The 22,321-nt window shown below is 56.6% G+C and overlaps 1 protein-coding gene and 1 long non-coding RNA gene across 7 annotated transcripts; one reads left to right on the top strand and one right to left on the bottom strand.

Annotated features, from left to right (window-relative positions):
• The first annotated feature begins 1,113 nt into the window (after positions 1 to 1,113).
• Positions 1,114 to 18,062, top strand: PNPLA3 (patatin like phospholipase domain containing 3). 6 transcript variants are annotated; one of them, XR_014845095.1, is made up of 10 exons: positions 1,114 to 1,438; positions 4,472 to 4,704; positions 5,830 to 5,895; positions 8,625 to 8,834; positions 10,030 to 10,090; positions 10,230 to 10,340; positions 13,318 to 13,530; positions 14,347 to 14,479; positions 15,865 to 15,969; positions 16,774 to 18,062. XR_014845095.1 is itself a non-coding variant. In XM_021090847.2 (10 exons), exons 1-10 carry the CDS (start codon positions 1,252 to 1,254, stop codon positions 16,889 to 16,891), a joined length of 1,509 nt encoding a protein of 502 aa, XP_020946506.2. In that variant the 5' UTR covers positions 1,114 to 1,251; the 3' UTR covers positions 16,892 to 18,062.
• On the bottom strand, positions 14,019 to 22,301 carry LOC110260616 (uncharacterized). Its single transcript, XR_002343856.2, has 4 exons — positions 20,928 to 22,301; positions 19,481 to 19,646; positions 14,795 to 16,711; positions 14,019 to 14,756 (listed from the first exon to the last, which is right to left on the bottom strand). It is a non-coding gene; the product is annotated as an uncharacterized LOC110260616 (long non-coding RNA).
• Positions 22,302 to 22,321: the final 20 nt, after the last annotated feature.

Below are 22,321 nucleotides of genomic sequence, written 5' to 3'. Positions count from 1 at the left end.
CTGATCCCAAAGCCCACACTCTGCACTCCACTGTGGACCTCGGTGGAGAAGAGGGAGGGCCTCTCTGGCCACGCACGACCGGGGCGGGGGGGGGGGGGACCACGACGGCGCAGTAACCTGGACTGTTGGCTGTGCAACTCCTGGCAAAGGTCTCACCTCCCTGCGAGGGCTGCTGTGGAACTGCTTCCAGCAGACACAGCAATCAGGAGGATCGTAGGCATGTCGCCAGGGTACCAGTAACCATGCAGACCTGAGCCCCTGAGGGCTCACCACCTACTCCACCTCCCAGCACCAAGCACCTGTTAGTCCCAGTTTTTATGTAGAAGCGAGAAACCAAAAAGGAAACTTTGTGTCATTATCATTAAATGAAAAATCTCTATGGGTTGCCAGGAATTCAGGACATTGCACAAAACCTTCGGGAAACCAAAGCAGAGACGCGAACTTTTTTCTTTTTTTTTCTTGGGTCTTTTTCGAGCCGAACCCTCAACACATGGAAGTTCCCAGGCTAGGGGTCAAATTGGAGCTGTAGATGCCGGACTATGCCGCAGCCGCCGCAACGCCAGATCTGAGATGCCTGAGATGCGTCTGCGACTTACACCACAGCTCGTGGCAACCCAGGATCCTTAACCCACTGAGGGAGGCCGGGGATCCAACCTGCGTCCTCATGGATGCTAGTCACATTGTTTCAGCTGAGCCACCGCGGGAACTCATGGAATTCTGTTTAGATGCTAGTGCCTGCTTAAGACTCGCTTCCTTCTGTAAAAAGGGAAATGATAAAGTGTCCAAAGGCTATTAAGAAGCCAAGTGGGCAACTCTTACTCTTTCCCTGATTTAAGGCATGAAAAGGAACGGAAAAGGAAGCTGTTTCTCTCCAGGACAACCACCGTCCTTTTCGAGCCACAGAAGAAGCCTCCGGCCACCCTCACTCCAGCGCAAGCCCTCCTCCCCCTCCCCTCCCCTCCCCTCCCCTCCCCTCCCCTCCCCTCCCCTCCCCTTTCCTCCCCTCCCCTCTCCTCCCCCTCCCCTCCCCTCTCCTCCCCCTCCCCTCCCCTCCTCCCTCCTCTCCCCCCGCCCCCAGCCCTCCCATTGGGCAGCCCGCCGGCTCGCTCGCGTGGTCCGAGGGGGCCGAGGCCGGCCGGGTGACATCACGCCGGGACCGCCTGGGCCGCGGCGGGGAGGCAGAGAGGGCTCCTGGGCGCCGGCGGAGCAGCCACGTACTCGGACCTCGGACGCCCCCGCCCCGCCGCGGTTATGTACGACTCCGAGCGCGGCTGGAGCCTGTCCTTCGTGGGCTGCGGCTTCCTGGGCTTCTACCACGTCGGGGTGACCCGCTGCCTGTGCGAGCGCGCCCCGCACCTCATCCGCCACGCGCACAGGTTCTTCGGAACCTCGGCCGGGGCGCTGCACTGCGCCGTCTTCCTCTCCGGGACCTCGCTGGGTAGGTCGGGGCCGCCTCCCGGCTCCGCGCGGAGCGGGCGCGCGCGGGGGAGCGGGGCTTGGACACACGCTGCGGGGTCCACAGCAGGGTCTTCCCAGACGGGCGCCTCCTCCGATGTGTCCTCTCGCCCCCGCGCGCGGGGAGCTCGGGTGCCCGGCCTAGGAGCGGGGGCGCGTCGGGCGGGCGGCTCTGCCGCGCGTGGGAACCCTGAGCGCATCCCCGCCTCAGCTCCCTTTTGGCGCCCAGGCTTGAAGGAAGCCCCCTACCCGGGACTGACGATGCCGGGGTGTCGGGGGCAGAGGGACGATTTGCCCTGGGTCCATCCAGGAGGGGAACTTTGGCCCGTGTCTGCTCGGGGTGGGTGCCTTCTTTCCTCCGGGCATTAGAGGGGCTGGAGACACTCCTCCCCCGGGAGCCTTTGCTCTCTGTCCAACCCTCCCTGGGGTCGCGTGCCTTTTGGGCAGAGGGCAGCTCGGTGGCTTGGAAGGGAAGGGGCTTGGGGAGAGATGTGTTGTGGCAAGGGTGGGGTGGAGGGGAGGGGACGTCGGAAAGGTGTCTCCTCGCCCCCTTTTCAGTATTCGAGACCCTTCCTGGCCTAGAATGGACCCCTGGACACCCCCATCCCATCCTCCCCTCCCACACATCCGGTCACAGCTCTGGAAGCTAAGTCCCGGGCACTTGAATCTGGTCCTAAGGAAGCCTCTCTGTCCATGTGGGTGCCCGTTTGGGAGGAGAGGACTGGCCGGGACTTGTGGCCAGCTGGCTTAAATGACCAGGAAAAGCATCCTTGGCCTGGTGCGCTAGCCAGGGGCCAGGGCCTAGAACGGGTGGCAGCCTAGAGCTGTTGGCACACAAAAGTGCCCAGACAGGAGAATAATGCCCCTTATCAGCCCTTGTTTAATTAGGCTGTAAAACAGCTTACTCTTTGCTCTATCCAGGCACTGCGGTGCTGGACACTGCCAGCAGAGAGTGACTTTGTTCCTGGTGGCCAGGAATCCCATGCCAGCAAGCACAGCCCTGCCATTGGGTAGGGTCAGTGAGCAGACCCTGGGCTGATCAAGAGGTGGGGATTAAGAGAGGCCATGCTGGCTGCCCTCCCCGCTGAGGGGGAGAGGAGCAAAGGGCAGGAAATGTGATCTCTGAGGACGGCGCTGGCTACTCCAGCTAGTGTGCACACCGTGGGCTTTAGCAACGATAAACGCCAACTCTTGTGTCCCGAGGTTGTGACCCAGAGACATCCACATGGGCAGATGTTTAATTGGGGCCTGATTCAAATGCACAGACCCCAGCACCTGAAGTGCATTGACCCCAGTGTCAGCGGGTTTCCTAACAGGCAGAGGACAGGTGCAGCCTGGGACTGTGCCCTGCAGGGGGACGCCGGGGCCACTAAGTTCCTGCAAAGTGGGTCTGGAGGTTTCCGCTGGAGCTGCTTCTCAGGTTCTGGGAGCCCCAGGCTCCTGCTTTAACCGCCTGTCTCACTTGGGGGACCGCCAGGGAGCATTTCCCGGGGCCTGTGACTTGGGCAGGACTCCCGAGAGCGCCTCTAAACCAAGACTGACTTGGCAGGAGAGCCTGGGGGAGCCAGCCAGCGAGGCACAGTTGTGCACCTTCTCCCTGGGCTCTGGGGGCCACGTGTGCGGGGATTGCTGGGTGGAGATGGAAGTGGGTCAGGACCGGCTGAGGTGTGCCTGACCTTCTGCATCCCAGGGCTCGTGGTCGACCAGGGCTCGGGCCGGGACAGGAACCTGCCAGGGCAGTGCAGGTCTGCCAGAGAGGAGCAGGCCAGTGAGTGAGGCCAGATGGAGCATGAACATGCCCTGTGCCCACTGGACGGTCTGGCAATTCTGGCATCGGAGGTGAAAAGTTAGGTCTAGTTATTTATTACATGCTTCCTCTGGGTCGAGTGCCTACAGCTTATAGTGTATCTAATCCCCTCTCCCTCCAAAAGGTAGGTAAACCCTGTCCCAGGTTAAAAACACAGAGTCTGGGAGTTCCCGTCATGGTTCAGTGGGTTGAGAACCCAGCAGAGTGTCTGTGAGGATGCGGGTTTGATCCCTGACCTCACTCGGTGGGTTAAGGGTCCAGCATTGGCACAAGCTGTGGCATAGGTCACAGATGCAGCTCGGATCTGGCGTGGCCATGGCTGTGGCGTAGGCCGGCAGCTGCAGCTCCAATTGGACCCTTGGCCTGGGAACTTCTGTATGCTAGGGGTGCGGCCCTAAAAAGAAAAAAACCCCAGTCCTACAGTCTGAGACTTAGAGAGGCAGTGCAGTGACTTATTTCAGTCGGTCAGCTAGCAAGAGGTGGAGGCAGGATTCAGACCCAGGTCCCAGGCTGCACTTGCGCTCTGCTCCCGGTGGTGCCAGGCCTGTTTGTGCTAAAGCTGCGATGCTGTAAGTTCCTGGCTTCTGGCCCGATGGAGGGATGGAGGGGAGGAGAGGGCTCACGTGGGCCTCTGAGGCTCATTCCTGTGGCCATGGCCTCGAGCAGCACTAACCAGTAGAAACATGTACATCTTGCATTTGCTAGTAGCCACATGGAAAAAATAAGACATAAATGAAATTAATTTTATCCCAGTATAGCTGAAGCGTCATCATTTTCACATCTGATCAATATAAAACATTATTCCCGAAATATTTTACTACTTTTCTTTTTTTTTTTTTTGGCCATGCTCTTGGCATGCAGAAATTCCCGGGCCAGGGATCAAACCTGCACCACTGCAGCAGCCTGAGCCACGGCAGTGACAATGCCAGATCCTTAACTGGCTGAGCCACCAGGGAACTCCGATTTTACTTTTTGTTGTTGTCGTCCGAAGCCTTTGAGAGCCCGTGTGTCTTTTACCCATCTCACTTTGGACCAGCCATTTCTCGGGCTCGGGAGCCGAGTGTGGCTGCTGGATCAGACAGGGCAGGACGAGGGAAGGGGAGAGGCTGGCGGCTTCCCTGCCGTCAGGTCTCTGGTCTTGCCATGAAGAAGCCACATCTCCAGGGTGGTCCACGCCTTTGTATATTTGTCTCTCCGCCACCCTCCCAGACCAGACGCTGGAGATGCTCATGGGCCTTGTCCGCAGTGCCAGGAGCCGGAGCCTCAGCATCCTCCACCCATCCTTCAACCTGAGCAAGCGCCTCCGAGAAGGTCTGCGCAGAATCCTCCCAGACAACGCCCACCAGCTCCTCTCCGGCAAACTCTGCATCTCGCTCACCAGAGTGTCCGATGGGAAAAACGTGCTGGTGTCTGACTTTCGGTCCAAAGAGGAAGTCCTGGACGTAAGCAGTTTGCTTATCGGGTGCTGTCAAGCAGGAAAGGCCGTTTTGTTCTGAAAGCAACACAGAGGGGGCTGTCGCAGGCCACCTGCCCCGTTCCTGGTTGCCTAAGATGCTGGTTTGCTTCCTACCGGAGTGCCGTAAACTTGGTGTGGATCTGGTGATCGGGTCTGGAGCACCGGCAAACCCTGAGTGCTCTAGGACAGTTTCGGTTTCAGCTTTTTCGGCAGGGGGGAGGTGCACCCACAGCACACGGAATTTCCGGGCCAGGAATAGAACCCATGTCACAGCACTGGATCCAGCAGGGAGCTCCTAGTTTCAGTTTCAAATAACACGTCCCCATCCTTCAAGACTTGGCTCACGACCTCTTGCTCCAGGGGCCTTGTCCCAGAAATGCACACCTCCTCCCAGCAATGCCTGTTCCTTAGTGAGGACCCCTCCGGTGAAGCCCCACAGGGGCAGGCGCTTGTCTTATTTGCCTCTGTCCTCAGGCTGTAGCCCAGAGAGGATCACAGGCCGTATCAAAATACCAGTGAATTTGGCTGATGTGCCTTGTGTGAGAGCTGGGACAGCCAGCACCTGTGAGCCCCTGCGTGCGTCCTTTCTCTCGTTGTATCAGTGTTCCGTCCTGCTCAGTGCTCTCCAGTAGAGGGTGACACAGAGCCTGGTTCCTGGACCAGCACCTTCAGCCTCCCCAGCAGGCCTGTTAAGAGTTGCAGACTCTCGGGCCCCACCTCCAACCTGCTGCTTCAGCAATCCCGTCTGTGGGTTGACCCGCCTTCTGGGTGATTCTGATGAATGTCAGCCCCGATGGCACCCCTTCCCGGCCAAGCAGCTAGTCATGGACCCTTGGGCCTGCCCGTGATGGCGCGGTGGGGGCCTCGTGGGGGAGCAGGGAAGGCAGTTCAGGTCTGCAGCCGGCGTGGTCAGAGAACGTATCATTGCGCTTGAGATCAGAGATTTGCAGGTGGGTTCACCCCCATCCCGCCATTTATGAAAGCACCTACTACACGCAAAGAGCCCTTTTGGGCTCGTTGCTCTTCTGGCCTGGAGAAGGCTTATCAAGGCCCAGGGAAATGAAAGGGAGCCTGTTCTGGCCCTCGGTTCCACTCGCTTTCTATTTCACAGGCCTTGCTGTGCTCCTCCTTCATCCCTCTGGTCAGCGGCTTCATCCCTCCTTCCTTCAGAGGCGAGGTAAGTCCGCTTCGAAACTGTGTCTGCGCAGCTCCTGCCCGTGAGGCGCGGGGCTCAGGCGCTGTGGGACCTCGGGCCCCATCCCCAGACGCAAAGCCTTTCGTGTCTCAGTTTGGAGACAGAAATTCCATCGCTGGCCCCGCTTCCGGGCTGCCTGGGACCATCATTAGCTGGTTATGTGTCGGGTAAGCTGTTGGCGTCATCGTCCCAGGAGCAGCAAAATAGGTGCCCAGTGGCCTAGTTAAAGGATAAGATGCTTTAGAGTCGGTTCCTCGCTGAACATAGAGCTTTATTTTTAGGGGTTGGAGTTTCTGTCCTTTCTGAGCCCGACTCTGGCCTCTTCAGGGCGATGCTTGGGGCAGGAGCTACCCACAAATTTCAGTCTGGCTCCATTCAACAGAGACGAAAACACGCAGGACTGATTCCGAGCCCTGCCGGTGGAGAAACAGAAGTTGCGGGGTTCGTCCCGCAGGCTCGGGCCTAGATGCTGGGCGATGCCGGACCACTTGGCAGCTTCCTCCTAGAGCAGGGGTTGTCAACGGGACACCCTTCTGGCCCCTCCCATCCCAGAACCTTGGCAATGTCTGGTGATGGTTTGGCTTGTCACAACTTTGGGAGAGAGCACACGATATCCCGGTGTCTCAGCAGGAAGGCACTTTCTGTTTTTATTTTTATTTTATTTTTTTCTTTTTCAGCCACCTTGCAGCCTATGGAGTTCCCAGGCCAGGGATTAGATCCAAGCTGCAGTTGCAACCTAGGCTGCAGTTGTGGCCATGAGAGTCTTTAACCCACTGCTCCAGGCTGGGGATCAAACCTGCGTCCTGGCACTGCAGAGACACCGACCCTGTTGCACCACAGAGGGAACGCCAGGCAACACTGGGTTCTCCACCACTGAGCCGCCAGGGAAGCCCCCACCCGTGAGCTTGTAGATGCTCCCCTCCAGCTTCCATACAGAGTGTCTGGCAACAGTTGAGAAAATACTGCTGTGTGTACATATCTAGTCATTTTTGGACTCAAAGCAAGAGTATCTCTCTGTCTTTTTTTTTTTTTTTTGGTCTTTTTTTTAGGGCTGCACCCTCGGCATATGGAGGTTCCCAGGCTAGGGGTCCAATCGGAGCTACAGCTGCCGGCCACAGCCACAGCCACAGCAACTCGGAATCTGAGCCACGCCTGTGACCTACACCACAGCCCATGGCAACGCCGATCCTTAACCCACTGAGCGAGGCCAGGGATCAAACCCACGGCCTTAGGGATGCTAGTCGGGCTGGTTAACTGCTGAGCCACGACAGGAACTCCAAGGCAAGAGTATCTTGATAGCTAAGGCACGGCTGACATGCCTGATTCCTTTCTGGACTTGTTTTTGGCCAAGGCGTGCCCTGAGAGTTCTCTTTGGAAGGACTGGCCGGGGAAGGTCTGATATTTGGAAGATGTGATATTTGAAGGCCTCCCCCTGTGGACACTGACGTCTGGGCTGTGATGGTCGTGGGTTCGGCACTCATTCTGGACGCTGGTGTCATAGATGCAGACTTGGTCCAGGTTGTCCTCAGACCTGCCTGCTGCAGCCTAGCTGTGGGCACTAAGGAAAACCACAGCCGTGGTTCTTACAGAACTTACCCCAAATGCTACTTAGTTGTGGGTTAAGATTCCATTTTCCGAGGGCTGTTCAAGTCCCAGTTTCTCTGTGTTGTGGAGTCTCCAGGGCTGCTTCTCATTTCCCAGTTGTGGACAGAGCCAGGCTCACCGATTGTGTTGTCCAAGATTTCTCGGGCGGCAAGGGCCCATGACCCTCCATCTCCCTCAGGGCTGAGTCCACATCCCACTGTCCCCAGTGGACACAGCTAAACAGCGCCTTTGTGCAAATTACATGGTCACATCCAGGGACGCCCACCTGGGCTTAGGACTTGGCCACCACAATGTGGGTCAGACGCCAGCCTCTGTCTGCCTGTTTTGCTTGGTGCTTTTTGTGCAGTGCACAAACTACACAACAGCATGTAGCAACCCTGAGTGCCAGCCTGCAGCCTGGCCTGGCGCAGAGGTGCTCAGGAAGGAGTTCCTAAAAGAGTAACTCCAAAGTCCCGTCCTCCCAGCGTATCCGCCTGCAGCTCTCTGCCCATCATCTGAAACGCACAGAAGGAGTTTCTGTTGTGGTGCAGCTGAAACGAATCTAACTCGTATCCATGAGGATGTGGGTTCGATCCCTGGCCTTGTTTAGAGGGTTGGGGATCCGGCATTGCCGTGAGTTGTAGTGTAGGTCACAGACGTGGCTCAGATCTGGCATTGCCGTGACTGTGGTGTAGGCTGGCAGCTGCAGCTCCGATTCGACCCCTACCCTGGGAACCTCCATATGCCGCGGGTGCAGTGCTAAAAGTCAATACAAATGAAAACACAGGAGTTCCCGTCGTGGCGCAGTGGTTAACGAATCCGACTAGGAACCATGAGGTTGCGGGTTCGGTCCCTGCCCTTGCTCAGTGGGTTAACGATCCGGTGTTGCCGTGAGCTGTGGTGTAGGTTGCAGACGCGGCTCAGATCCTGCGTTGCTGTGGCTCTGGCGTAGGCCGGTGGCTACAGCTCCGATTTGACCTCTAGCCTGGGAACCTCCATATGCTGGGGCAGTGGCCCAAGAAATAGTAAAAAGACAAAAAAAAAAAAAAAAAAAGAAAAGAAAACACACAGCCCAGAGCTTCTGACAATGCCTCCTGTGTTTTGCTTTTTTTTTTCTCCCTTAAAAGCGATATGTGGATGGAGGAGTGAGTGACAATGTGCCTTTCTTTGATTCCAAAACGACCATCACCGTGTCCCCTTTCTATGGGGAGAATGACATCTGCCCTAAGGTCAAGTCCACGAACTTTCTTCACGTGGACTTCACCAAGCTCAATCTGCGCCTCTGCTCAGAGAACATCTACCTGATAAGCCGGGCACTCTTCCCTCCGGATGTCAAGGTGAGGGAGGCCATGGGTTCTGGAGGGACCTCTCTTGGCTGCCGGGGACCCACCAGCTGTCCTTTGCAAACCAGTGGATGCAAACAGACCCCCTCTTTGGCTAGGCTCTTGTCCTAGCTCAGTGCTGCCCCCTCTGGCCGTCGGAATCCCCTGGGGACTTTTATGCATAGATTCTTCTTCTTTTTTTTGGTTTTTTGGCAGCCCTCTGGCATATGGAGATCCCTGGGATCGGATCCGAGCCATGGTTGTGACCTACACTGCAGCTGGGGCAATGCCCTGATCCTTAACCCACTGTACTGCTCTGGAGATTGAACCTGTGTCCCAGTGCTCCAGAGACACTACCAATCCCGTTGAGCCACAGTGGGAACTCCCCCCCAGGGACATTTAAACAGCGGCTGCTCCCATCCCACATCTAAGGGCCAAGGCTTAAGTATCAGCAGCCTGGGTGGTAGGATTTTTTTTTAAAATTATCCCAATGATTCTTTTTCTTTTGAGGGGCGGGGGGTTGAGGCATGCAGCAGCTTGATGTGGGATCTCAGTTCCCAGGCCAGGGATTGAACCCCGGGGCTACAGTGGTGAAAACACCGAGTCCTAACTACTGGACAACCAGGGAGCTCCCTCTCTACCCCACCCCGCCCATGATTCCTATTTGCAGCTGTGTGGAGAACTACACCTGCGTTTGGTGGTTTAATCTTTCTTGATTGCTGTTGCAGTATAGTGGACTTAGCCACCCGAAGGTAGTAAGAAAATTGGCAGATGCACACAGCACTGCTCCCCAGGGAGAAAGAAGGCCATGCGGTGGCATGTATGTGACAGCGTGTGCTCGCGGGGAGAGGGGTGGCTATACACAGGACTGGTTTCCCCGTGTGGTTTGTGTGCAGAGGAGCAGAGGTAGCAGCTGTCTCTGTCCCATGTCAAATAGATCAGGCCCTGAGGTTTGTTCGGGTTGAGATTGTCCAGGGACCAAGGGGGCCCAGAGGAACCAGCACCTGTCACCAGGGGTGTCCTTTGAGCTGAGCCCTGCAGGAGAGCTGTCTCCTGGGCACGCAGAGGCCCTGTCCCGCCCCGCAGTGGCAGTGGCAGTGGCTCAGAACTTAGACAATTCTTGGGCTTGTGTCTGCCACCTTCAAGTGATGTTTAAAGGAATGGAGCTTGGTGACTCCCGTGGGCAGTTACTTCCTTGATTTGTCCCCAGGTACTTGGAGAGATATGCCTTCGAGGGTATCTAGATGCCGTCAGGTTCTTGGAAGAGAATGGTAGGTATGGGGGGTTGGGGGAGAGCCACACGGCCTACGGACATTCCCACACTAGGGATGGAGTGGGGTTGCAGCTGCTGGCCTGTGCCACAGCCACAGCAATGCTGGAGCCAAGCCATTTCTGCCACCTACGCCACAGCTTCCAGCTCATGGCAGCGCCGGATCCTTAACCCACTGAGCAAGGCCAGGGATCAAACCTACATCCTCACAGTCGGGTTCTTAACCTTCTGAGCCACAGTGGGGATTCCAGGTGAGCGCCTTTAACGAGCGTTCTATTCATGGGCTTGGGAAACGGGAGAGTGATATTGGTTCTAAACTCAGCGCCCACCACCTCCCCCCACTGTCTTGCTCAGCCCTCCCATTAACCCTGGGACAGAGGACATCTTTGCCCCACTTTACAGAGGCCACTCACTTGGGGGGGCAGAGCTGGGATCTGAACCCAGGCTGTCACACGTCCCCAGGTGTCCCCAGGCTGAAGGCACTTCCTTTTCTTTCTCTCTCTTTTTTTTTTTCGTCTTTTTTTTTTTTAAGGTCCGTACCCGTGGTATGTGGAAGTTCCCAGGCTGGGGGTCAAATTGGAGTTGCTGCCAGCCTACACCACAGCCACAGCAGTGCTAGATCCAGGCTCCATCTTTGACTTACACCACAGCTCACGGCAACACCTGATCCTTAACCCAGTGAGTGAGGCCAGGGATTGAGCCTGTGTCCTCATGGATACTAATCAGGTCCATTACCACTGAGCCATGATGGGAACTCCTGCTTTTCTTTTCTGCTTGAACTATTGTGAGCCTTTAGTTTGACAAGAGAGGAAGACAGGGTTTCTGGCCGCAGATGGGATGCCTCCAGCCAGGCGCAGGCCACGCACACCTGCTGGGGCCCGTTTCCAGCCTTTGAGTCGAGTCGGCCTGGCTCATCCAGGCTGCGGGAGTCGAAATGTTAAGAGTGCATGTTTGGGGCTCTTTTTCTTTGATACTAAAAGCTGGTTCATGCATTGATCCCCTGAATCAGCCTTTGACCAAAACCGCAGAGAAGGTGTGGCTCACAGGACAGACACGTCTTTATGCAGAAAACGTTTACCGTGTATCTCCCAGATGCCAGGCCCTGGGCTCTGTGCTAAGGACAGCGTGGTGGACAGACGGATGTGGCCCCCTGTCCTCTGGAGTGTAGTCTTGCGGCAGGCTGGGCACACAGGTGAGCAGAAGGCGGATGGTGTGCCAGGATGCTGGAGGGTCACACAGGAGGGATTGCAAGGCAGGAAAAAGCAGGGCCTCCAGGTGGATGCCTTGGGGGTGACTTGGAGCATCCCAGGTGTGGGCAACGTGAATATGAGGCCTGCAGGCAAGTTGTCCGTTGGAGGACGGACAGAAGGCGTGTGTACCTGGAGAGGTGGACAGAGAGGAGGGGGCGGGAGAGGCGATGAATGCTAAGTGGAGGGAGGGGCTGCGCTCCGCCAGGCCTCGTTGAGGGGTTTGCATCCTGCAGCAACAGAGGGCTGCTGAAGCTGGAGTGAGGGCAGTGGGAGGAGACCTCTGCAGAAACACCCCCCCTCCCCTTCCCCTGCCCAGCCTGCCAAGGCTTCCTGGAAAACCAGCATGCAGGAGGCCAAGGAAGCTTGGCTGGGGTTGCGCCACAAGGATGGTGGAAGGGGCCTGAGGGAACAAGACTTGGAAATGACCAACCTGACCCACCAGAGATTCGGGAGGGAAAGTCCTGGCCTCTGGCTTCTGCAACTGGGGTGGGGGGTCGGGGAGGGGCTCTGCTCACTGCCCGGGCACTCGGGAGGGCGTGGGTTCTGCAGGAAAGCCGGCGATGCCCCAGGGATATATTTGGGTGGTTGTGCAAGAGGTCGTGTTACCAACTTTCGGTTCTGGAGAGCAGTCGGGACTGGGGAGGAGATTCGGGGCAATCTGGGAATAAGTGGTGGTGATGGGCCCTGTAAAAGTTATCAGGTGACTGTGCACAAGCCGCCTCCCTTCCTGGGCCTCTGTTCCCCCATCTGTAGCCAAAGGCATGTGGACCAAGGTACGTCCAGGTGATTCTTAGTGATTCTAAAGACTGGCGTGTGGCTGTGCGTTGGCAGCATTGGTGCCGTGTTTGGGTTTAACCATGTAAGCGAGGTCCTCCCTCGGCCAGGCCAGCCTCCTTGGGGTCCTGCGGACGATGCCTGGGAGAGGGGCAGGTGTCCTCTGGGAACAGCTTCTCTGAACCATTCCTAAGGGGAAGGAAGTCCCCGAAGGTGAGCTGTGCTGTGTGTCTGATAGAGGCTGGAAAGTTCTGGGAGGGCAGAGATGGGAGGTGTGACCTGGGGAGCAAGGCACAGGCTCCGAGGGCAAGAGCTGAGCCAGGGCCGTTGTGGCATTCCCGTCGTGGCTCAGTGGAAACGAATCTGATTAGCATCCGTGAGGATGCAGGTTCGATCCCTGGCCTTGCTCAGTGGATTAAGGATACGGTGTTGCCGTGAGCTATGGTATAGACGGCAGATGCGGCTTGGATCCCATGTGGCTGTGGTGTAGGCCGGCAGCTGCAGCTCTGATTGGACCCCTATCCTGGGAACCTCCATATGCCAGGGGTGTGGCCCTAAAAAGACAAAAAAAAAAAAAAAACAACCCCGCCATCCTGCTGCCCCCATCCAGGGGGAGAGCAGGAACCACTCACCGGTATTAGCCCTGAGCCCCACACCTAGGGCAGAACCTGCACAAACTCCTTGACTTCCTGCTTCTTTCGAGGCCATGTGGCAGAAGGGTGCCATCTCTGACATCAGACCTGGGTTCGAATCCCTCTCTGCCATGTATTGGCTGCGTGGCTCCAGACAAATCTCTTAACCTCTCTGTGCTTCTGATTCCTCAGCTGAGAAGCAGAGATGATGATAACGGTAGCAGTTGAGCAGCCACTGCAGGGACTGGAACGCTGGCTTAACCAGTGGCTCTGTTATTATAAATTCGTTCCAATCCGCATCTCTGGACCTCCTGGATGCACCTGTGGCTCTAGGGCCCACACAGCTGGAGAGTGCTGGTGCCAGGAGGCTGACTCACATCCGCCCGGCTTCAAAGCCCCACCCTTCTTTCTCCCAGTGGGGTGCCTGCCCTGGTCGATCCCTGCCTGGTGCAGACAACAAGCCTGCAGCTTCCCAGTCTCACTTGCTTCCCTCTGCCTGGGCGGGTGGGCGGGTGGGCAATGAGGTCGCTGTCTGAAGTCACCCGATGGGTCTGTTTCTGTGCCCTTTGTAGGCATCTGTGACAGGCCCTATCCCGGCCTGAATGTGTCCTTGGCAGAGTGGGACGTCTTTGAGCCACCCTGGGAGCCCTTGAGCCCGGACTCTTCCCCGGGGGTGGCCGCCTGGGAGGCGAGGCCCGAGGGAGACGAGCTGCTGGACCACCTGCGTCTCAGCATCCTGCCCTGGGACGAGCACATCCGGATCCTGTCGCCCAAGCTCATGCTAGGTGCTGGCTCTGTGGGGGCAGGGCGGCCGAGGAAGGCTGACCTCTCTGACCTCTGAGATGGGGCGGGGCAGGATCCGTGGCCAGGGTGGGGGGGGTACCTCCCAGCACAGGCCTCCCATCCCCCGGACCCTGGCTCAGACTCCCTTCCCATGGGGTCACAGCCAGAGGAAAACAAACTCCAGCTGAGGTTTGAGTTAAACCGACCGTGCTCTCTGCTCCCAAGATCCAGGCACACTGGATTTGGGGGGGCTCCAGGGCGGCCTGGTCTCTGCTGTCCACCCATCTCAAAGCCTTCCCTCTTGAGCAGCCCCCCCAAATTTCTCCCTCCCCCAAAACCATAGTCTTGAACCTTCGTCATCAACTATTTGATGGACGGATGAATGCACCATCCAGCTTCCAGTGGGGCATTTGGGGAAATTCAAAGATGAATGGCCCACCATTTCCTGCCCCTGAGGCACTGACACCCTAGGAGTTACCAGTCACCAGCAGCTGCCCAGGTTAATCTTATTTGAAGCATCATGAGGTTGTTCTATAGGGGCAAGAGAAGGCGGGGGCAGGGGGGCAGTTCCAGGCAGAAGAGACGGAATCCGGATGCCTCTGGTTGCTGTGGAGGCAGAGGTTTGATCCCTGGTCCAGGATGTCCATATGCTGCAGGGGTGCAGCCATTAAAATACATAAATAAACAAATAGATGAATAAAAGCGGGGTCAACTGGGACCTTGTGTCCCGTAGGTGATCCAGGGGCTGTCTGGCCACATTCCCCGTCTCATCTCTTTTGTGAAAGCTTCTGATTCTTCCTCTACATGGTATCTTGCAGCACTGAGGGAAGCAGCTAGAAACCCGGACGGGTACATAAGCAAGATGTGCAACTTCTTACCGATTAAGGTCGTGTCCTACATGCTGCTGCCTTGCACGCTGCCCCTGGAGTCTGCGATTGCTGTGGTCCAGAGGTGAGCGTTGCACGTGGCTTTGCGGCTTGCTCACGGCCTGAGAAATAAGGGAGGGAATCCATGTACGGCCTGCGGCTCGGGGCCTGGCTCCTTATACATCGGAGCTCATGGTCTGTATGGAACATGCTGGAAAGCGGCTCGTGGAGGAGTCCCAGCCCGTCCCACCTGCTTTCTTGGGGCTGTTACAGGTGTGTCACTTCTTGTAGGTCTGCACTTTTATTTTTTTCTTTCTGGGCCCTTTCTGGGCCCGCACCCGTGGCATGTGGAAGTTCCCAGGCTAGGGGTCCAGTTGGAGCTGCAGCTGCAGCTGCCAGCCTACACCACAGCCACGACAATGCCAGATCCATGCTGCATCTGTGACCTGTGCCCCAGCTTGTGGCAACGCCAGATCCTTAATCCACTGAGGGAGGCCAGGGGTCAGACCCACGTCCTCAGGGATACTAGTCAGGTTCATTACTGCTGAGCCATAATGGAAACTCCTGGTTCTTAACCCACTGAGGCACAACAGGAACTCCACTTTTATTTTGGTGTTTTATTCATGGTGTGTGGTGGGGGATTTGAGGCCAAGGCTTGTGTGCCTGCTGGGTTCCTGGGCATTTATGTACCCTCAGCCTTCTTCAGATTTATTTTGGTGTTTACTTTCTTTTTAGCAAGTTAGCATCTGTTCAAGTCCAAAGCATCCTTCAGGATGCAGTGCAGCTCTCCCGCTTTGGCCACCACCGTCCCATATCCGTTCCCCTTGCTGCGGAATTAGCCACCTGCTCCCATGCAGCCCTGCCCTGGGCTGAGGTCTGTTCCCACATTTCTCAAAGGCTGAGGCATGGGGTCCTTTTGTGTCCGAGTGGTGGGGGGGGTGGGAGTCTGAGAGGCAGTGATCAGGCCTCCTTGGTGCCTTCCTCTGCCGGCCACACACATGGCCAAGCCTGGCAGAGCTGGCTGAAGGGGGTGATACCTTCAGCCACAAGATGCTGTGCCTTGGTGGCCGTGTTGCCACAGGTGAGTAAAATCCTGGAGAACCAAGGGCGTTTCCTTTTAGTTCCATGGGAGTCTCTTGAGCTTTCCTGAATCAAAAGTAGCCACGGAGTTCCCTGGTCACCTAGCAGTAATGAATCTGGTGTCGTCACAGCTGTGGTGCAGGGTCAGTCCCTGGCCTGGGGCCAGGGAACTTCTGCATGCCGTGGGGGCAGCAAAAAAAAAAAAAAAGTGGCCTGCCTCTGCTTTCGGCTGTTCAATGGGCTTGTCTCTGGAATGTGTCAGGTGGGGTTAGGAGTGACCCCAGAGGTCACCTGTTCGCACTGTTGTAAGACGGCTGCCTTTGGTTTCTGTTGTGGCTTCGCCTTCGTGCTCACACCATGGGTGCGCCACTGTCCATTTTATCCCTGCAGACTGGTGATGTGGCTTCCAGACATGCCTGACGACATCCAGTGGCTGCAGTGGGCCACCTCCCGGATTTGCTGTCGGGTGATGAGGTGTCTGCTCCCCACGTCCAGGTAGATGACTTGGCTGTGGGCGTGTGGGTCTCACAGGCACCCTCTCATTGCTCTGGCCTCACATGCCATTCTAGAAATGTCACTGGGTCCCAGGTAGGTGGCAGGGAGCTTATCCTCTAGTGAGGGGGCCCTGACCTATGGGGGCAGCTGAGCAAATGAGAGGTTGCAGTGTGTCTGCTGGAAGCTTATCAAGTTGTAGTTGCATAGGTCACAGTGAAGCCGGGGAGGGGTGGGGATGTGTGCCATTGAGCCAGGGTTTTTTGTTTTGTTTTGTTTTTTATGGCGGCACCCAGGGCATATGGAAGTTTCCCGGCCAGGGACTGAATCCAAGCCACCAATTGCACCCTATACCTCAGCTGCAGCAACGCCGTATCCTTTAACCCACTGCGCCGGGCAGGGATCAAACCAGTGCCTCTGTAGCAACCTGAGTTGTGCCACTGTGCCGCAGCAGGAACTCCCATTGGGCCCAGGTTTGATGGCAGAAGAGGAGAGAGCTGGACAATGAAGCAGGGGAAGGGCAGAGGACAGGTGCAGGTCACTGCGGGTCAGCTAGTGTTGGTTTGTCTGAAGGACGTGGCTCAGATGCCAGCCCCACCAGGAGGGGGTGGGACATGCATGTTGGTGGCGGGGCGGCCAATGCAGATTCCCATGGGCCTCAGACTTGCTGAATCAGTCTCTCCAGATGCGACCTGTCCACCTGCATGGTTGACACAGCCCGGCTGCTGCTGCTGCTTTCTGATTTCTGAGAACGAATGCAGAGTAAGAAGGGCCGGTGGCTGAGTTAGAATTCTTCATCTGTTTCAGATCCCAGACAGCAGCAAACGGCCACCAGCCTCCCCCCACAAACCAGAACACAAGGGGCGCTGCTAGCCTCCCCACTCCTCCTTGGACCCGGACGCCCACCCCGTGGACTGGCCAGTAGAGGCCACAGCTGACGTCTGTGATGTCTGGAAGATGGCCTCGGTGCTGAGTTTATAGCTCGCTGAAACCAAAGGCAATCTAGTTGCTTTAGGAAAAGCCAGGAAGCTACTTTCAGCGTAGGCAGTGGTTCAGAGCTTAAGGAAACCTCACGTGCGGGCGTGGACGTGAGATGGCTCGGTTGGGAAGTCGTACGGGGAAGACCAGCGTGGAGGGCCCACGGCTGCCCTCTTGCAGCCCTTCAGCTGCCCGGGGAGGCTCCTAGGTTGACTGGAGGAGTTTGGGCGGGAGGCCTCGTGCTGCGGTGGGGTTGGAGGAAGAGAGAAGCGTGGTCTCTGGTACAGGAAGCGGTCAGCATGGGGTGAGGGCGGCGAGGGGCGGCCGCTCCCGGCCACCTGGCCCCAGAACAAAGCACTGTCCCCTTGCTGAGTGGCCTGGCGTCAGGAGGCCATGCCCGCCTGAGGCCCACGTGGACCCCAACCACCCACCTTCATACCCCCGAGCCTGACTCTCAGGACGGATTCCCAGCTGCCTTTTCTGTCAGAACCACAGCCTGGTGAACCTCGGCCTAAACGGACACAATTTAACCGGTATTTACAATTTAACCAGCACATTCCACTCAGGCAACATCCTACACGCTAGATCTGCGCTCACTCCAAGGAAAGACACGTCGAACGGCGGATGGGATCGCATGGGACCTATTTTCTTACGTGTGAAATTATTCCGCCTTCTTCTGAGCAGCATGTGTTTTATAATTTTAAAAAAAGAAAGAATAACGCTTTTGTCAAAATGGCAAGGCACCCCCCTCCCACCTGGGCCGGACCCGCGACCCCGTCTATTTACGGCTCGGTTATGCTCTGGAACACGCCACGCGCAGGCGGCACCCGTGTGCGGTCGATCTAATGCCGGGGACCAGTCTGTTTGCTAAACAGAGAGCAAAACTCGTTGCACACATGAGCCTGGTCTCTTTAAAAAAAGGTCAAAGAAAAAAAGGAAGAGCATGTGGGTGGGTGTGTACCTGCAGAACAGACTGGAAGGACGTGTGCCAAAATATTGCCGGCGCTTCCCGTTTTGCTGTTATCTGAAATTCTATTTTAGATTGAATTTCTATGTATTTCTTTCGTTGGACGATACTTCATAATAAAAGGTCGTTAAGGTTTTTCCTCACCCCTCCATCCTTTGCAAGGAGCCAGTGTTGCTTTCCTTCCCTCACAGCCAAGCTCCTTTAACCGCCCCCACCCCCCGGGTTTATGGTCCCACTGCCCCAGGTGGCCCCCACATGCTCTGTCCTGGACCCTGGGGGCCAGAGTGTCCCTCCTGCCTCCCCTCTCCTTCCTCCGGGACCCCAGACTCTCCGACTCCATCCTGGGTGCGAAGCTCTTCCCAGCTCGGACGTGCCAGCTCTGCCGTGCCAGCTCTGCCAAGGACACAAGCTGCTCTGGGGAGGGGGGCTTGCTCACTCCAACCCCCTCCCCAGCTCTGGCCACCTGGCCCACCCGACCCCCTTCGTCCCCATGGCTGGCTTCCTAACAGAAGCCCTCTTCCAGTGCAGGGCTCCTGGCCCCCTATGAGCTGCCCTGCATCTGTGGACTCCCAGGTCACCTGAACCAGGACCTGGGGACACGCTGAATCCCCGCTCACCCACTCCAGCCGGCTCCAGTCCTGTCCTGTCCACCTCCACTCAGCGGCTCTAGGAGCTGGCTCCCTGGCAGCAGCCTGCCCCTGCCCTGGGCCCCTACAAGGACCCCCGGGGGGGGTCTGGAGGCCTCACCCCTCTCGGGCCAGCCTCAGGACCAGAGCGGGTCAAGTCGCTCCACACCCCTACTGGAGAAGCTGCCTCCCTCCCGCCCGCCAAGGCTGCCCCCTCGTCCCACCAGCTCAGGGCCTTGTCCTGTCACCCTGCTTGCTGCACACCCCCTGTGCCTTCCTCGCGGGCTTGGCCCAGGCGCAGGGGAGATGGGTGACAGAGGTGAGCCCCGCATCTCAGGGTGCTCGCCCTGTGGAGTCCACAGCACAGGGTGCCCCGAACTCAGAGGAGGGGGACCTGCATCCCTTCCTGGAGGCCTCAGAGGCTTGGGGTCTGATTCTATTAAGAGAACTAGTCACTGGACTGCACCTGTCTGTCTGTGACGGGGCCAGATGGGCCCTTCACGGAGCGAGCTTGCTGGAAACCGGTGTCTCTAAAGACGTCACCAGTGATTCTGTCAGGACACATGGGTTATGCCGTGTTTGTCAAAGGCTCCCCACCTCCCAAGGGGTTTCCTTCTCACACTAGAGGCCCCTCGGACTGAGCCTGTCCCACCCCAGCCTGTCCGGGTGGGGCTGGGGGAGGAGTACGGTGCTTGAGGGTTTTCATCCAACGACCCCCCCCCCACTTCTGCTCACAACTTGTTGACCAAAGTGTCACGTGGGTGAGGGCACGGAAATGCAACTCCACCTGCTGCCCCCAAGGGGAACACCAGAAATCCTGGTGACGGGGCCTCTGGAAGCCACAGAAGATCTCAGAAACCAAAAGGTCTTCGTGACAGACTAGTTCGGGAAATGCTGGGTTAAAGAAAGTGCAGCAGGTGTTAAGTGCTGCAGGCGTTCTCACCTGTCATGGCTGGTGTGCTAGTGAGGGTACAGCTGCCGACTTTGTGTTCCTGATGTATCCTCTGTCACCCTGGCCCTTGTACACAGTAAGCTCTCAAAGAGCTGGCTCAGGACTCCTGCTGCAGCCTGCACGTCAAGCTCACGGCCAATCTGAGAGAGGAGGCTTGCTTAAGAGAGTAACAAGGAAACACAGGAAGCAAATCTCCTTTACTCAGTGTTTACAGGGTGCCAGGCCCCAGGGTTTAGCTCAAGAAATCCTCAGTATATCATTATGTTTCCTAAACTGCTATTCCCATTTTACAGATGAGAAAACCGAGGTTCAGGGGACCAGAACAATGCTTTTGGAATAAGTGTTCTGCTTGTGTGACTTATGCTTAAAATTGTTGTGTCTTTGGCAATCTTGGTCCAAGTTTTCACACCTGAAACAGTCTGCTGAGCCTGCGCTGGCAGACAGTGGAACCCACGAAGCCTCACGTTAGTGGCCAGAGGCAGGTTTCCTGGGCCCCGGGAGCCGGGCCTGTGGGCACTGAGCCTGGGGTACCTGGGGTCTTGCCCAGTAACAACTGGGCAGTGTTCTGAGCTCCTCTCACTCAGACACCCGGTAGCTACCGCCTGTTATGGATGCTCCACTCCCTCCTTGAAAAACTGCCTGTAAAGGCGAATCTAGGGTCACAAGTCTTCTGAGCTGTCATCTACTGCACCCCCCCATCCCCAGTCCCTGGGACATGCGGGGACCATTCAAGAGGTGGCTAAGAGCCAGAGGGGGCGCTATATCAGATTCTCCTGTGTTTGGGTCCCACCTAGATTTAGGGTTGCTCACTTGCTCTCTCTGGGTCTCAGTTTCAGCTTCTATGGAAGCTCACCTTACTGTTACGGTTAAGTAAGACTATTTATGAAAAGCTGTTGGCACGGTGCCTGGCACCTGGGACTAGGGACAGCGCGTCCATGGGGCGCTCTCTCTGGGCCAGGCGCAGCCTTACGTCTAGCAGCTCTTTGAACCCTCACAGCAACCCTATGACGCGGACATCATTCCTACCCTCACTTTACAAAGGAGGAAACGGACTCAGACAGGTACCGGCCTGGCTGAAGGCCACACAGCTCAGCAGTGGTGGAATCACGGCTGAACCCCAGCCAGCAGGTCTGTCCATAAAGCCAGCTCTCATGACCACTTCATAGGAGTTATTTAGGTTGTGATCCCTTGGCAAGTAGAGATTCAAAATGCCCTTAGAAGCCTTCAAGGCAGAGCCTCCTTGCCTGCCCTCCTGCATCTCTCACAAGTGTCCTCTTAATAAATCTGTTTCTTGCCTATCCCTCTCCCCTCAAAATAAGCCTTCAAATGCCCAGAGCTGATCTCAAAAGACTTTAGAAACTAGGGATGAAGTCAGACATGGGTACAAAGAATTTTTTTTAAATGAGGGGTTCTTAAACCTAGTGAGCAAAAACATTACCTGGCACACTTTTAAAAACTTCAGATTTCTAGGTTCTACCTTCCAGAGGTCGATTCCGTAGGAAAGGACTGAGGCCCAGGAATGTGCTTTTTGTCTTTTTAGGGCTGCACCCCTGGCATATGGATGTTCTCAGGCTAGGGGTCGAATCAGAGCTGCAGCTGCCAGCCTACACCACAGCCACAGCCACGCAGGATCGGAGCCGAGTCTGTGACCTACAGCTCACGGTGACGCGGGACACTTAACCCACTGAGGGAGGGCAGGGATCAAACCCGAATCCTCATGGATACTAGTCCGATTTGTAAACTGCTGAGCCACGAAGGGAACTCCAGGAATGTGCAGTTTTCACAAGTAACATCTTGTCTGTCCTACCCCAGGGTAGGAGAGCAGTGATTCAGCAAATATTCATCATCATGCGGCACTGCGATAGCCTCTGAACTCACCAAGTGAACCAGACAGACGGGCCCCCCCTCCGGGGAATGAGAGTCCAGCTGGGAAGACAGACGGATGGGTCAACCAACAAGGGGTGTGGTGAGGAAAGGAGGGGGGCCTGGAGGAACTAACTTCTCCCTGCTTCTTTCCAGATAAGAAGGGGAATGTGAGCTTAAGGTTTACCTCACGGATGCCGGACAATTAGGATGCTGCTACTTAAACGAAAAAGGGTCTCAGGGTCTCCTGGAAAGGGTGGAAACCTGATTCTACGTGATGGTAAAAATCCTTCTTCTCTCATTCTGTCTCTTGTTCCTCTCGTTGCATTTTATTACAATGTGCCTGTAAGTTATCTTATGCTGTCTTCTGAGAGGGAAAAGTTGTTTCCATAGCCAGAATGAATCTGTCTTGTCCTCGGATGTGAATGGCTCTCACGAGAACCCCCGGACATTCAGTGACATGTGTTGGCTGCAGCTGAAAGAATAATGGTCATTTACTGATGCTTACGTGCCCTGCCCTGGGGCGGGCGTTTTTACACTGTCTCTCGTGGACGAGCCTTTTAATCCATCCCTGAGAAGCAGATAAGACCGTCACCTTCATTTTGCCAATGAGAGGCCTGAGCCCTGGGGGGTTTCAGTGACTTGAAGGGTCCCTGCAAACAGCAAAAGAGGAGGAAGATGCCAATCCGGACTTGAGCAGCTCCAGACGCCAGGAGAGGACATAGCTGCAGCCTGGCGCGGCGAGCCTCCGTGCTTGGCCCGAGCGTGGGTACATGGTAGGACTGAGGTGCCAGGAGGCTTAAGGGAGAAACGTGGTGAAGCCTCTTCGCAACCACCAGCAGGTCTGGCCTCTCCCAGGAGCGACTCGGATCTCCGGCTCCAGGAAGATCTTCACTCGGACCCGCGCTCCACGCGGCAACAGGTTCCCGGGCGCCATTGAACGCTCTGCGCTTGCGCCGTCTCCGGGTC

The sequence above is a fragment of the Sus scrofa genome, chromosome 5 (genome assembly GCF_054392235.1).
Source record: "Sus scrofa isolate SSC_HxYL_T2T_F1_AM1 chromosome 5, Sscrofa_HxYL_maternal_Yorkshire_Landrace_v2.0, whole genome shotgun sequence".
NCBI classification, from domain to species: Eukaryota; Metazoa; Chordata; class Mammalia; order Artiodactyla; family Suidae; genus Sus; species Sus scrofa.
Note: the sequence above shows the minus strand (reverse complement) of the source record. Positions and strands in the feature narration are given on the sequence as shown.